The sequence below is a fragment of the Heterodontus francisci genome, chromosome 2, assembly GCF_036365525.1.
Source record: "Heterodontus francisci isolate sHetFra1 chromosome 2, sHetFra1.hap1, whole genome shotgun sequence".
NCBI lineage: Eukaryota > Metazoa > Chordata > Chondrichthyes > Heterodontiformes > Heterodontidae > Heterodontus > Heterodontus francisci.
The window spans coordinates 211,831,394-211,846,253 of NC_090372.1; the positions used below are offsets into that span (position 1 = coordinate 211,831,394).

Sequence of the window (14,860 nt, forward strand, 5' to 3'; positions counted from 1 at the left end):
TCAGTAATAGCAATAACATCATACTCCCAGGTACTAATCCAAGCCCTAAGTTCATCTGCCTTACCTACTACACTTCTTGCATTAAAACAAATGCACCTCAGACCATCAGTCCCTTTATATTCATCATCTGCTCCCTGCCTGTTCTTCCCCTTAGTCACACTGACTTCATTATCTAGTTCATTACAGGCTTTTGTTACTACCTCCTTACTGTCAACTGACCTCAATTGGTTCCCATCCCCCTGCCACATTAGTTTAAACCCTCCCCAACAGCGTTAGCAAAAGCACCTCCAAGGACATTGGTTCCAGTCCGGCCCAGGTGTAGACCGTCCAATTTGTAATAGTCCCACCTCCCCCAGAACCGGTCCCAATGTCCCAAAAATCTGAACCCCTCCTTCCTGCACCATCTCTCAAGCCACGCATTCATCCTGACTATTCTTTCATTTTTACTCTGACTATCACGTGGCACTGGTAGTAATCCTGAGATTACTACCTCTGAGGTCCTACTTTTTAACTTGGCTCCTAACTCCCTGAACTCTGCTTGTAGGACCTCATCCCGTTTTTTACCTATATCATTAGTGCCTATGTGCACAATGACAACTGGCTGTTCACCCTCCCCCTTTAGAATGTTCTGCAGCCGATCTGAGACATCCCTGACCCGTGCACCTGGGAGGCAACATACCATTCGGGAGCCTCGTTTTCGACCACAGAACCGCCTATCTACTCCCCTTACAATCGAATCCCCTACGACTATAGCCCTTCCACTCTTTTTCCCGCCCTTCTGAACAGCAGAGCCAGCCACGGTGCCATGGACCTGGCTACTGCTGCCTTCCCCTGGTGAGCCATCTCCCCCAACAGTATCCAAAACGGTATACTTGTTTTGGAGGGAGATGACCGCAGGGGACTCCTGCGCTGCCTTCCTGCTCTTTCTCTGCCTTTTGGTCACCCATTCCCTTTCTCCATCAGCAATCCTAATCTGCGGTGTGACCAATTCACTAAACGTGCTATCCACGACCTCCTCAGCATCGCGCATGCTCCAAAGTGAGTCCATCCGCAGCTCCAGAGCCGTCATGCGGTCTAACAAGAGCTGCAGTTGGACACACTTCCTGCACGTGAAGGAGTCAGGGACATCAGCCATGTCCCTGAGCTCCCACATTGAGCAAGAGGAGCATGACACGGGTCTGAGATCTCCTGCCATTTTTAATCTTAAGCTTAACTTAGTTAAATGAAAAAGGAACGAAAAGTTTTTACCAATCACAATAAAACCAGAGAAATCGAAAAAGCCTTACCTTATAAACACCCCACCGAGTCCTTTTTTTTTTGGTTAGAGGAGGAGGGCGGGTGGGAGACACGACAAGTGTGGTGTCTCAGGTTCAGAAACCGCCCAAATATATAGTGTTTTACTTACCCAGCAGCCCCCTGGCCTCCGCCGAAAAACAAAAGGAAATTAAATTTACTTTCAAACTGACCTTCCCAGCTGCTCACTCGCTCCTCCCGAAAAAGCTGCTGCAATGAAAGGGACGTATCAAAATAATACATTCAAGAATCCTTTTACCTGACTACAGGGCCTTGCATTTGGTTGTCCTTCTGAGGTCCTAAAACCTTGAAATAGAGTGGTACGCCTTTAACAGACAATTGCATGGAGACATAGGAAGGCTCGAGCTCTCCGACCTAACAGAACAATGGATAGCAATGGTCTATTACACGCATACTGTATATAAATACAAAATATACAGCAAGTTCACAGTGCACCTCCAAAGTCTCGCAGCCTCACAGCTCCAGTGACCCGGGTTCAATTCTGGGAACTGCCTGTGTGGAGTTTGCAAGTTCTCCCTGTGTTTGCGTGGGTTTCCTCCGGGTGCTCCGGTTTCCTCCCACATGCCAAAGACTTGCAGGTTGATAGGTAAATTGGCCATTAGCAATAGGGACAGGTGGGGATGTGGTAGGAATATGGGATTAGTGTAGCATTAGTATAAATGGGTGGTTGATGGTCGGCACAGACTCGGTTGGCTGAAGGGCCTGTTTCAGTGCTGTATCTCTAAACTAAACAACTAAAATAACTGAAATATTAATTAATAATATAAATATACTTAAGCTGGTCTCAATTCATTCCATCTGCGCTGCCTCCGGAGAATACTTGGCATCAGGTGGCAGGACCGTATCTCCAACACAGAAGTCCTCGAGGCGGCCAACATCCCCAGCTTATACACACTACTGAGTCAGCGGCGCTTGAGATGGCTTGGCCATGTGAGCCGCATGGAAGATGGCAGGATCCCCAAAGACACATTGTACAGCGAGCTCGCCACTGGTATCAGACCCATCGGCCATCCATGTCTCCGCTTTAAAGACGTCTGCAAACGCGACATGAAATCCTGTGACATTGATCACAAGTCGTGGGAGTCAGTTGCCAGAGTTCGCCAGAGCTGGCGGGCAGCCATAAAGACGGGGCTAAAGTGTGGCGAGTCGAAGAGACTTAGTAGTTGGCAGGAAAAAAGACAGAGGCGCAAGGGGAGAGCCAACTGTATAACAGCCCCGACAAATAAATTTCTCTGCAGCACCTGTGGAAGAGCCTGTCACTCTAGAATTGGCCTTTATAGCCACTCCAGGCACTGCTTCACAAACCGCTGACCACCTCCAGGCGCTTATCCATTGTCTCTCGAGATAAGGAGGCCAAAGAAGAAGACTTAAACTGGTAGACTCAGATTTTCCCTCCACACTTCCTACTACAGAGCTGATTGATTACTAATCTGAGTTAGTTAACTGAGCCAATTGGTGGCAGGTCATGCGAGAACTGTCCTCAGCACCCTGGGCTAGGGAAGTCAGTTTCTTTTGCCCCTAATTGCAATCTGGGGATGCTGCTGGAAAGGGTGCACAAGGGAACATTTCCAGCTTCTCCATACTGTCAAATAGCCTCTGATATACACTGTTTTGGGATCTGTGTCAGTGCTAGTGGACTTGCACCTCAGCCTGGACCTTCAAGAGAGAAAGAGAGAGAAATTGGAAGGGTAGAAGACTACAGACTCTTTAACAGATCCCTTTCTTTGAAATGGATGATAATAATTGTTAGAATGACATCCTCTGATTGGTTACCCTCCCATACACTAGAGGCTGCAAGGGATATTAAAGATATAGTCAGCGGAAAAGCCCCTGGGAAGGACAGCATTACCCCTGAAATAATCAAGAGTGCCAAGCCTGCTATACTCTCAGCACTACATGAACTGTTATGCCTGTGCTGGGACGAGGGAGCAGTACCCCAGGACATGCGCGATGCCAATATCATCACCCTCTATAAAAACAAAGGTGACCGCGGTGACTGCAACAACTACCGTGGAATCTCCCTGCTCAGCATAGTGGGGAAAGTCTTTGCTCGAGTCGCTCTGAACAGGCTCCAGAAGCTGGCCGAGCGCGTCTACCCTGAGGCACAGTGTGGCTTTCGTGCAGAGAGATCGACTATTGACATGCTGTTCTCCCTTCGTCAGATACAGGAGAAATGCCGTGAACAACAGATGCCCCTCTACATTGCTTTCATTGATCTCACCAAAGCCTTTGACCTCGTCAGCAGACGTGGTCTCTTCAGACTACTAGAAAAGATCGGATGTCCACCAAAGCTACTAAGTATCATCACCTCATTCCATGACAATATGAAAGGCACAATTCAACATGGTGGCTCCTCATCAGAGCCCTTTCCTATCCTGAGTGGTGTGAAACAGGGCTGTGTTCTCGCACCCACACTTTTTGGGATTTTCTTCTCCCTGCTGCTTTCACATGCGTTCAAATCCTCTGAAGAAGGAATTTTCCTCCACACAAGATCAGGGGGCAGGTTGTTCAACCTTGCCCGTCTAAGAGCGAAGTCCAAAGTACGGAAAGTCCTCATCAGAGAACTCCTCTTTGCTGACGATGCTGCTTTAACATCTCACACTGAAGAATGCCTGCAGAGTCTCATCGACAGGTTTGCGTCTGCCTGCAATGAATTTGGCCTAACCATCAGCCTCAAGAAAACGAACATCATGGGGCAGGATGTCAGAAATGCTCCATCCATCAATATTGGCGACCACGCTCTGGAAGTGGTTCAAGAGTTCACCTACCTAGGCTCAACTATCACCAGTAACCTGTCTCTAGATGCAGAAATCAACAAGCGCATGGGTAAGGCTTCCACTGCTATGTCCAGACTGGCCAAGAGAGTGTGGGAAAATGGCGCACTGACACGGAACACAAAAGTCCGAGTGTATCAGGCCTGTGTCCTCAGTACCTTGCTCTACGGCAGCGAGGCCTGGACAACGTATGCCAGCCAAGAGCGACGTCTCAATTCATTCCATCTTCGCTGCCTTCGGAGAATACTTGGCATCAGGTGGCAGGACTATATCTCCAACACAGAAGTCCTTGAAGCGGCCAACACCCCCAGCTTATACACACTACTGAGTCAGCGGCGCTTGAGATGGCTTGGCCATGTGAGCCGCATGGAAGATGGCAGGATCCCCAAAGACACATTGTACAGCGAGCTCGCCACTGGTATCAGACCCACCGGCCGTCCATGTCTCCGTTATAAAGACGTCTGCAAACGCGACATGAAATCGTGTGACATTGATCACAAGTCGTGGGAGTCAGTTGCCAGCATTCGCCAGAGCTGGCGGGCAGCCATAAAGACAGGGCTAAATTGTGGCGAGTCGAAGAGACTTAGTAGTTGGCAGGAAAAAAGACAGAGGCGCAAGGGGAGAGCCAACTGTGCAACAGCCCCAACAAACAAATTTCTCTGCAGCACCTGTGGAAGAGCCTGTCACTCCAGAATTGGCCTTTATAGCCACTCCAGGCGCTGCTTCACAAACCACTGACCACCTCCAGGCGCGTATCCATTGTCTCTCGAGATAAGGAGGCCCAAAAGAAAGAAGAAGTCAGCACTTGGAGCTGTACAGCACCTCCACTTTATGCTATCACTTACATCACTTTCTTTGGCCTCCTTGACTCGAGAGACAATGGGTAAGCGCCTAGAGGTGGTCAGTGGTTTGTAGAGAAGCGCCTGGAGTGGCTATAAAGGCCAATTCTACAGTGACAGACACTTCCACAGGCGCTGCAGATAAAATTGGTTGTCGGGGCTGTTACACAGTTGGCTTTCTCCTTACACTTCTGTCTCTTTTCCTGCCAACTACTAAGTCTCTTTGACTCGCCTCTCTTGAGCCCCACTTTTATAGCTGTCCGCCAGCTCTGGTAATCACTGACAACTGACCCCCACGACAATGCCGCAGGACTTCATGTTGCATTTGCAGCCGTCTTTAAAGCGGAGACATGGATGGCCGGTGGGTCTGATACCAATGATGAGCTCGCTGTACAATGTGTCTTTGGGGATCCTGCCATCTTTCATGCGGCTCACATGGCCAAGCCATCTCAAGCGCCGCTGGCTCAGTAGGGCGTATATGCTGGGGATGTTGGCCGCCTCGAAGACTTCTGCGTTGGAGATACGGTCCTGCCACCTTATGCCAAGGATTCTCCAGAGGCAGCGAAGATGGAATGCGCTGAGACATCACTCTTGGCTGACATACGTTGTCCAGGCCTCGCTGCCGTCGAGCAAGGTACTGAGGACACTGGCTTGAAACACTCGGACTTTTGTGTTCCGTGTCAGTGCGCCATTTTCCCACACCCTCTTGGCCAGTCTGGACATAGCTGCGGACGCCTTTCCCTTGCGCTTGTTGATTTCTGCAACGAGAGACAGGTTACTGGTGATAGTTGAGCCTAGGTAGGTGAACTCTTGAACCACTTCCAGAGTGTGGTCGCCGATATTTATGGATGGAGCATTTCTGACGTCCTGTCCCATGATGTTCGTTTTCTTAAGGCTGATGGTTAAGCCAAATTTGGTGCAGGCAGCCACAATCCTATCGATGAGTGTCTGCAGACACTCTTCTGTGTGGGATGTTAATGCAGCATGGTCAGCAAAGAGAAGTTCCCTGATGAGGACTTTCCGTACTTTGGTCTTCGCTCTAAGACGGGCAAGGTTGAACAATCTGCCATCTGATCTTGTGTGGAGGAAAATTCCTTCTTCTGAAGACTTGAACGCATGTGAGAACAGCAGTGAGAAGAAGAAACCAAACAGTGTAGGTGCGAGAACACAGCCCTGTTTCACGCCACTCAGGATAGGAAAGGGGTCTGATGAGGCACCGCTATGCTGAATTGTACCATTCATATTGTCATGGAATGAGGTGATGATACTTAGTAGCTTTGGTGGACATCCGATCTTTGCTAGTAGTCTGAAGAGACCACGTCTGCTGACAAGGTCAAAGGCTTAGGTGAGATCTATGAAGGCAACGTAGAGGGGCATCTGATGTTCACGGCATTTCTCCTGTAGCTGGCGAAGGGAGAACAGCATGTCAATGGTGGATCTCTCTGCTCGAAAGCCACACTGTGCCTCAGGGTAGACATGCTCAGCCAGCTTCTGGAGTCTGTTTAAAACAACTCGAGCAAAGGCTTTCCCCACTATGCTGAGCAGGGAGATTCCATGGTAGTTGTTGCAGTCGCCCTTGTTCTTATAAAGGATTGCGCATGTCCTATGTACTGCTCCCTTATCCCAGCACAGGCAAAGCAGTTCATGGAATGCTGAAAGTATAGCAGGCTTGGCACTCTTGATTATTTCAGGGGTAATACCGTCCTTTCCAGGGGCTTTTCCACTGGCTAGAGAATCGATGGCATTACTGAGTGCCGATTTTGTTGGCTGTTCGTCCAGCTCATCCACGACTGGCAGAGACTGGGCTGCATTGAGGGCGGTATCAGTGACATCATTTTCCCTGGAGTACAGTTCGAGGTAGTGCTCCACCCAGCAGTCCATTGGCTTGCTTTGGTCAGTGATCGTTTCCCCTGATTTAGACTTGAGGGGGGCGATCTTCTTGATGGTTGGCCCAAAAGCTCTCTTAATGCCATCATACATTCCTCTGATGTTTCCAGTGTCTGAGGCCAGCTGAATACGACTGCATAGGTGTTGCCAGTCATTTGCACAGCGCCTGGCTGTTCTTTGCGCGATGCTTCTGGCAGCTTTAAATGCTAAGGATGTTCACTTGCTGGGGGCTTTCTTGTAGTTCAGCAGTGCAGTGCGCTTCGCGGCTCTGACTGGTTCCATCTCTTCAGAGTGAGATTGAAACCAGTCTGCATTCTGCTTCTCACGTTTGTCAAAGGTGGCCATTGTTGAGTCATAGATGGCGTCTCTGATGTGGGCCCACTTGGTCTCTGCATCCCCTGCAGGAGTGTTTTGAAGGGCATTTTCCAAGGGAATTAAGAAACTTTTGTGACAGCTATGGGTAAGAAATTTTGTTATTGTTGATGCGCGGGTGGACCTTCTGCTTGGAGTGATGTAGTTTCTTTGGTTTGAGTCTAACTTTGCTGCACGCCAGGGAGTGGTCGGTGTCGCAGTCTGCACTTTGGAAGCCGCGTGTGATTTGAACACTATTTATGGAGGCTCGACTTGTGATGATGAGGTCCAGATGGTGCCAACTACGTGATCTTGGGTGTCTCCATGAAACCTGGTGACAGGGTTTAGTTCGAAAGAGCGAGTTGGTGATGCAGAGGCTGTGATAGGTACACAACTCCAGCAGTCTCTGTCCATTCTCATTCATCCTTCCAATGTCATAGCACCCAAGGCAGGAGGTCCATGAGTCATGGTCAGCCCCAACCCTGGCGTTAAAGTCCCCTAGCAGGAACAAATGCTCGGTATTAGGAATGCTGCTAATGATATTATGGAGTTCCTCGTAGAACTGGTTAACTTTAGGTGGGGAGCAGAGTTTTGGAGCATAGATGCTGAGTAGGTGTACTGGACCAGAAGTGGTGAGCAGTTAGATGGATAGTATACGTTCGGAGACATTTGTAGATGGCTCTATCATGCTGAACAAAGAGTTTCTGATGGTGAAGCCCACTCCATGCTGTCTTGGTTCTTCTGGATCCCTACCCTGCCAGTAGAAAGTGCAGTCTTGCTCTCTTAGTGATCTGCTCGCAAGGAGGCGTGTCTCCTGAAGTGCTGCAATGTCTACATTGAGTCTACTGAGCTCGTTGTTAATGATGGCAGTCTTCCGAGTGTCGTCGATTTGTGTAAGATCTTCCAATGAGCCAGGACACATAGTTCTGACTTTCCAGCTTGCAAAACAAAGGGCTGGTACCTTCTTTCCTTTTTTTGTCATGCTGTTTGGTGCAGCACTACAGTCCACTTGTTAGGCGATGACCCTGAGCTCCAAGCACCCATTGAAGCAGGTGGACTGTGGTGGGACAGAACCTTTCTGACCGGGGGCTGCCTGGTTTGAGGCAGGCGGTTGCTGTCCAGTGAGATGCGATGACCTCTCCCACCAATAAAGGCAACCCGTGGCGCCCAATCTCTACGTCAATTGAGCTGGACTTAAAACCCATAACTGCTGCCTTCCATGTTGTTTTGGTCGCTGTGAGGTGACTATGGAGTGATCTGTCCAAGGCGCATGCCTGTGCAGAATGTATGGAGGTTGTGAGTTACCCAAGCGTCAAAACCCCCCTCTCGGCCTTCCTAGTGGGGTCCAAAGGAGTGCAGAGCACGATGTTTGGCACCGGTATGGCTGCAGGAACTGCCGGAAACATGCCAAAGATGACACATGACCGCCTTAAGGGTTCTGCTCCGGATTTTCTGTTAGTGTTTACTCCCTTAGCCTTAGTCTCTCCCGAGACACCTACAAGGAAGTGGGGTTGTTAGCTTGTATCCCTGAGCAGGGTCCCTAAAAAGTAAACTGTGCGATTTCATGGAGGGAGAGGGAAGGGGGGAGGGGGTGCGAGGTGGGAGGGGGTGCGAGGGCGGAGGGGGTGGGGGTGAGAGGGGGTGGGGGGGGAAGGAGGTGCGAGGAAGTTGGGGGAAGGTGGTGTGGTTGGGGGGGAAGGGGGTGTGAGGGAGGGGAGGGGGTGGGGGGGAAGGGGTGCAGGGGTGGGGGGAATGGGGTGCGGGGGTGGGAAGGGAAGGGGGTGCGAGTGGGGGAGGGGGTGGGGGAAGTGGGTGCGGGGAGGTGTAATTGCGTGCATGTGGAGCCATCCACATGTGGACCGTCCCCCATCCGAGAACAGGAAAGCCATGCGCTCATCGTTGCCCCAGTCCGGGCACTGCGGCTCCAGCTCCGACACAACTCCGTAGCAGCTCCAGCCGCTGGTGACGCTGATCCTGAAGGTCCGGCGGCACCAAGTCCAGTGTTAACCCTTCAGTGTACTCCGCCTGCAGCAGCCCCAGGTAAGCCTCCCACTTGTTGCCCACAACCTTGCCACAAGTGAAGCACTGGACTGGGATAATCATCTTGCACTGACCCAGAGGGTAAGGGTCATACTCTATCCTTAAAATATAACCCCATCTCAACTGGATGAATGTAATATTTCCATTCTCCACACCTTGTGTCCTCTCACATACATCACTATTGGTCCCTTAAAAACATGGCTGACAAATGACCCTACCAGGAAAGTTTGAACATGCTGGGGCTCTTTTGCTCTAAAAAGTGAAGGGTGAGGAGTGATAGGGTTTAATAGGATAGAGAAGAAGGTGGGAGTCCAAAACAAAGGGCATAAATATAAGATAGTCACTGATAAATCCAATAAGGAATTCTGGAGAAAAACTGCTTTACCAAGAGAGTAGGTGGAATGTGGAATATGCTACCACAAGGAGTGATTGAGACAAATAGTACTGATGCATTTTAAGGGGAAGTTAGATAGGTGCACGAGGAAGAAAGTAATAGAAGGGTTTGCTGATGGGATGAGAGAAGGCTCACGTGGAGCACAAACACCGGCATTGACACTTTGGGCCAAATGGACTGTTTCTGTAAATTCTATCTAAAGAACAAAGAAGAAAAGAAACACAAACTCTGCAAATGAGATAATCGTTGTAGTCTCCCCACATATTGGCGAAAGCTGTGACTTCAATTGCCTGCTGCTGGAATGGCCCCAGGTTTCCCGTCATTGGCTGGACAACAAACGCTGCGCCCTTCCTGTGACAGAGCAGTGCATCCGTAAGCTCTGTTGGGGTGGGGAGGGGAGAGGAAGAAAACAAAAAGTTAAAAGATCTGGAAAATAGTGTGCAGCAAATGTTTCCATGACAGATCCATCCCAGGCTTGACTACATCATCGAAGCTGACACTCCCCGTACAGCACGGAGGATGCGTTGCACTGTCAAAAGTGAGACTTTAAACCAAGGCCGTGTGTATCCTCTCAAGTGGATGTAAAAGATTCCACTGTACTTCTTTGAAGAAGAGCAGAATTTAGAGTCTCACCCGAAAATTGGCAATGCCAACTGTACAGCACTCCATCAGTACTGCAGTGAAGTGTCAGCCTAGATTTTTGTGCTCAAGACTATCGAGTGGCATTTGAACCCATGCCCTTGAGACCCAGAGGCAAGAGCACTACCCTCTGAGCCACGGCTGACACCTGGACAGCAGGTCAAGTATCACATGCCTTGAGTGGGTGCAGCATCATAGTGCTGAATTCCACCAGGGCCACTCAGCTCCTGACCTCATTACAGTCTTGGTTCCAACATGAACAAAAGAGCTGAACTCGAGAGATGAGGTGAGAGTGACATCAAGGCAGCATTTGACCGAGTAAGGCATCAAGGAGCCCTAGCAAAACTGGAGCCAATGGGCATCAGGGGGGAAAACTCTCCACCAGTTGGAGTCATACCTAGCGCAAAGGAAGATGGTTGTGGTTGTTGGAGGTCATTCATCTCAGTCCCAGGACATCACTGCAGGAGTTCCTCAGGGTGGTGTCCTAGGCCCAACCATCTTCAACTGCTTCATCAATGACCTTCCCTCAATCATAAGGTCAGAAGTGGGGATGTTTGCTGATGATTGCACAATGTTCAGCACCATTCGTGACTCCTCAGATACTGAAGCAGTCCATGTAGAAATGCAGCAAGACCTGGACAATATCCAGGCTTGGGCTGATAATTGGTAAGTAACATTTGCACCACACAAGTGCCAGGCAATGACCACCTCCAATAAGAGAGAATCAACCACCTCCCCATGACATTCAATGGCATTATGATTGCTGAATCGCCCAGTATCAACATCCTGGGGGGGGTTACCATTGACCAGAAACTGAACTGGAGTAGCCATATAAATACCGTGTCTAAAAAAGCAGGTCAGAGGCTAGGAATCCTGCGGCGAGTCACTCACCCCTTGACTCCCCAAAGCCTGTCCACCATCTACAAGGCACAAGTCAGAGTGTGATGGAATACTCTCCACTTGCCTGGATGGTGCAGCTCCAACAACACTCAAGAAGCTCGACATCATCCAGGATAAAGCAGCCCGTTTGATTGGCACCCCATCCACAAACATTCACTCCCTCCACCACCGATGCACAGTGGCAGCAGTGTGTACCATCTACAAGATGCACTGCAGCAACGCACCAAGGCTCTTTCGACAGCACCTTCCAAACCCGCGACCTCTACCATCTAGAAGCCCAAGGGCAGCAGATGCATGGGAACACCACCACCTGCAAGTTCCCCTCCAAGCTACACACCATCCTGACTTGGAACTATTTCGCCGTTCCTTCACTGTCACTGGGTCAAAATCCTGGAACTCCCTTCCTAACAGCACTGTTGGTGTCCCTACCCAACATGGACTGCAGCGGTTCAAGAAGGCAGCTCACCACCACCTTCTCAAGGGAAATTAGGGATGGGCAATAAATGCTGGCCTGGCCAGCGATGCCCACATCCCGTGAATGAATAAAAAAAATTCCCAGCACCGTGGAAGTGGGTATGGAGATGGGGTGGGGGAGGGTGGTGCTGGGAAAATAGGAAGAAGCCGTCTCAGGAGGGCTTTCTGACACCTTCCCACCTCTGAGGGAATTTCCCAGGTGTGGGATAGGAACAAAGTCGGCAGCCTGTTCCACAGAGATGGGCAGCCGACTAGGACAATTAAGGCCCTGCTTAGGCACCATTTTTTCAAGCTGACGGCAGTTTCCTGCAATCAGGGCAGCCCCCTGCTGAGTGTGGAGCCTAGCAGCTCCTTCCATGTCCCAGTGACGGAGCCACCAGGATAAAAGACCAAAGCTGCAGCTAAAACTGATCCTGTGGAGGGGCCCCCCGCTCCACACCAATGGCCCTTCCAACAAAGGGCCTCTTCATTCCCAAATTTGTCGAAGGTGTCTGAGAGCACCTCCATGTTTAGGTGCCTTCACAAGTGCCTCTCTGCCTCAGCGGTGTTCACCTGTCCTGGTGGGGCTGCCAGCTGGCCTGTGCTGCTGGCTCTCTAATCGGGCTTACCAACTCGGGATCCCCGCCTGCTGTCCTTAATAGGACGGCTAAAGAGGAGGCAGCCAATTAGGAGGTCGCCTCTCGGAAGGTTGCACCAGCAGGCGCCCTGATGACATTTCTGGCCTTGGGAGTCTCTCATTATCCTGATGTCAGGGTCCTCACACGTGGCAGAAAATTCAGCCCATAGAGTTTTACCTTCACAGAAGCTTTAATTAGAACCTGCAGTTTTGTTGCCAAAGTGAGGATCACAGATGGTGAATCTATTTTAGAATATAAATACTTTGTGTGGCAATGACATGTTACATCTGAGAGAAACAGAGAATATGGAGCATTAACAAGCTTATCTTCAAAATAGTATGCAGGATCTTTTTACATCCACCTGAGAGGGCAGTCAGGTCCTTGGTCTCAAGTCTCGTCCAAAAGATGGCACCTCTGACTGTGCAGCATTTCCTCAATGCCAGCCTAGATTATATGCTCAAGGTAGTCACTGCGTCAGCTTAGCTCAGATGGTACTGCTCTCAGTTCTGGGTAAGGAGGTTGTAGAGTTAAGTCCCACACAAAGGACTTGAACATATAAATTTGGCTGCCACTCCAGCACAAAACTGAGGGAATATTGTTTTGTTGAAGTGTGTGCTTCACAGGAATTGGAGACAATCACTGACTTCAAGAGGAAGTTAGATGGGCACCTGAGAGAAATAGACTTTCAGGGCTACGAGCCAGGGTGTGGGGCTGACTGTATAGCTCTGTGGAGAGCCAGCATGGACTCGATAGGCTGAACGGCCTCCTTCTGTGCCGTAAATGACTCCATAACTCAATGTCTCTAAGGTCCTGTCTGCCTGTTCAGGTGTATGTTAAAGATTCCATAGTACTATTTAAAGAACAAGCAGATCCCCTGGTGTTCTGGCTAATTTCCTCCCTCAAGCAACACCACCAAGAACAGATCAACTGGTTACTGCTGTTTGCGCAGAACTGTATCGAATCTTGCAGCACAGAAGGAGGGCATTCAGCCCATTGTGCCTGCACTGGCTCTCTGACAGAGATAGCAATTAGTTCCAGAATGGCTGCCAAATCTGGCTGCATAACAGTCACTGCATTTCAAAATAATTTCATTCTGATAAAGCAAGAGGTACTTCTTTGTTTTTCTGTTTACAGACTATAGTATATTCAGAGACTGGTTTTATCCTGAGATACAAGGAAGCTCCCAATTCTGTTTAATTGTCACACTTGCAGTGAGGATATAAAGCCTTGTGTTCTTACCACGCTGTAGTTGGTTCTGTGACTTGCTTGGACCTTCTGTAAGACTCACTGTTCTCTTAAGAAGAGGTGCTCTAGGGCTTTAATACGAGAACAGAATACAGAGTTATCCTTCCAACATGCAATAGAGAATAACAATTATTGGGAATTATAGAAGTATTAATGGGCCAATGGGGCAAATAGCCTCCTTCTGTGCTGTAATGACTCTCTGGGTAGAATTTTACAATGGGTGGGAGATGGCAGACCATGAAAAATGGTAACAGGCGGCGTCGGGAGGGGAGCTTCCTGCTGTCATGGGATATTGTCAACAGCAGGAATGGCAGCAGTGCTGCCGCCCATTGACTGGAGGTGTACGGCCAATTATTTCAATTAACTGGCCAATTAACAGCCAATTCCAGCCCCTTGCTGGCATTTTACCGCTGTCAGGACAGGCCCCCACCACAGGGGAGACCATCAGGTATACTGAGGTAGCCTCTTACAGGTTTGGGGATGGGGCATGGTGGGGCGCAGGGGGGACCTTCCTTTATGGCCAAGCCCAAGGAGGGAGCACCCGGCGGCAACGGCTTACCCCTCCAATCGCTGGGGACGGCCCTTCTGGCCCCAGCACATTAAAGAAAAAAAAACTTACCTGGCCTCAAGGGCACCTCAACATGAGGCACCCTCTTCTTCTCCCTGCAGCCTCAGCAGCAGCTTCCTCTATCAGTAGTGCTGCCAAGGTTGCCGAGCTGCTGGCCCTCTGATTCAGCTGGCAGCTCTCAGAGGTGGATGGCGGTCTCAACAGCAGCCCCTTAATTGGCCGCCACCGGTAAAATTCTGCCTGGAGACTCGCTGTTGCCCGTGTGGGTTCGGGACCCACTTTCAGCCCCGGTGGTGGGACTACCTGGATTTTGGGAAAATCCATGCTAATGACTATATGGCATATGGGATAAAAACATACGAATTAGGAGCAGGAGTAGACCACTTGGCCCTTCGAGCCTGCTCCACCATTCAATGAGGTCATGGCTGAACTGATTACTCCACATTCCCACCTACCCCCGATAACCTTCTATCCCCTATATTTTGGTCACCTGTCCTAATAGCTCCTTATGTGGTTCGGCATCAAATTTGGTTTGATAACGCTCTTGTGAAGCACCAGGGGACATTTTACTCCATTAAAGGTAGTATATAAATGCAAGTTGTAGTTATCGTTGGAGCCTGAGGTAGTAGTGGGTTGCATTTCAATCCTTAAGTTCCAACACCAACACAAACTGGCTACAGACCAGGTGCTGGAAGATGGGATTAGATTGGGCGACTAGTATTTTTAGGCTGGCGCAGACACGATGGGCTGATTGGCCTCCTTCTGTGCCGTAATTTTTCTATGGTTCTATAACAGCAGACATTTATAATATAGGAAAA

The 14,860-nt window shown here is 49.7% G+C and overlaps 1 protein-coding gene across 6 annotated transcripts in view; it reads right to left on the reverse strand.

The window, feature by feature from the left end:
* The window catches only part of dlec1 (DLEC1 cilia and flagella associated protein), a 191,513-nt gene that overhangs the window by 45,753 nt on the left and 130,900 nt on the right, over nucleotides 1-14,860 (reverse strand). For all 6 annotated transcript variants that reach the window (XR_010969485.1, XR_010969484.1, XR_010969483.1 and 3 more), the window contains exons 28-30: nucleotides 13,469-13,545; nucleotides 9,827-9,978; nucleotides 1,553-1,668 (exon numbers count right to left, since the gene is read on the reverse strand). Coding sequence is in view for 3 of the 6 variants with exons in the window: in XM_068015718.1 (XP_067871819.1) it covers nucleotides 1,553-1,668; nucleotides 9,827-9,978; nucleotides 13,469-13,545 (345 nt within the window). In the remaining 3 variants the exon portion in view is untranslated. The remainder of the gene's footprint in view (nucleotides 1-1,552; nucleotides 1,669-9,826; nucleotides 9,979-13,468; nucleotides 13,546-14,860) is intronic.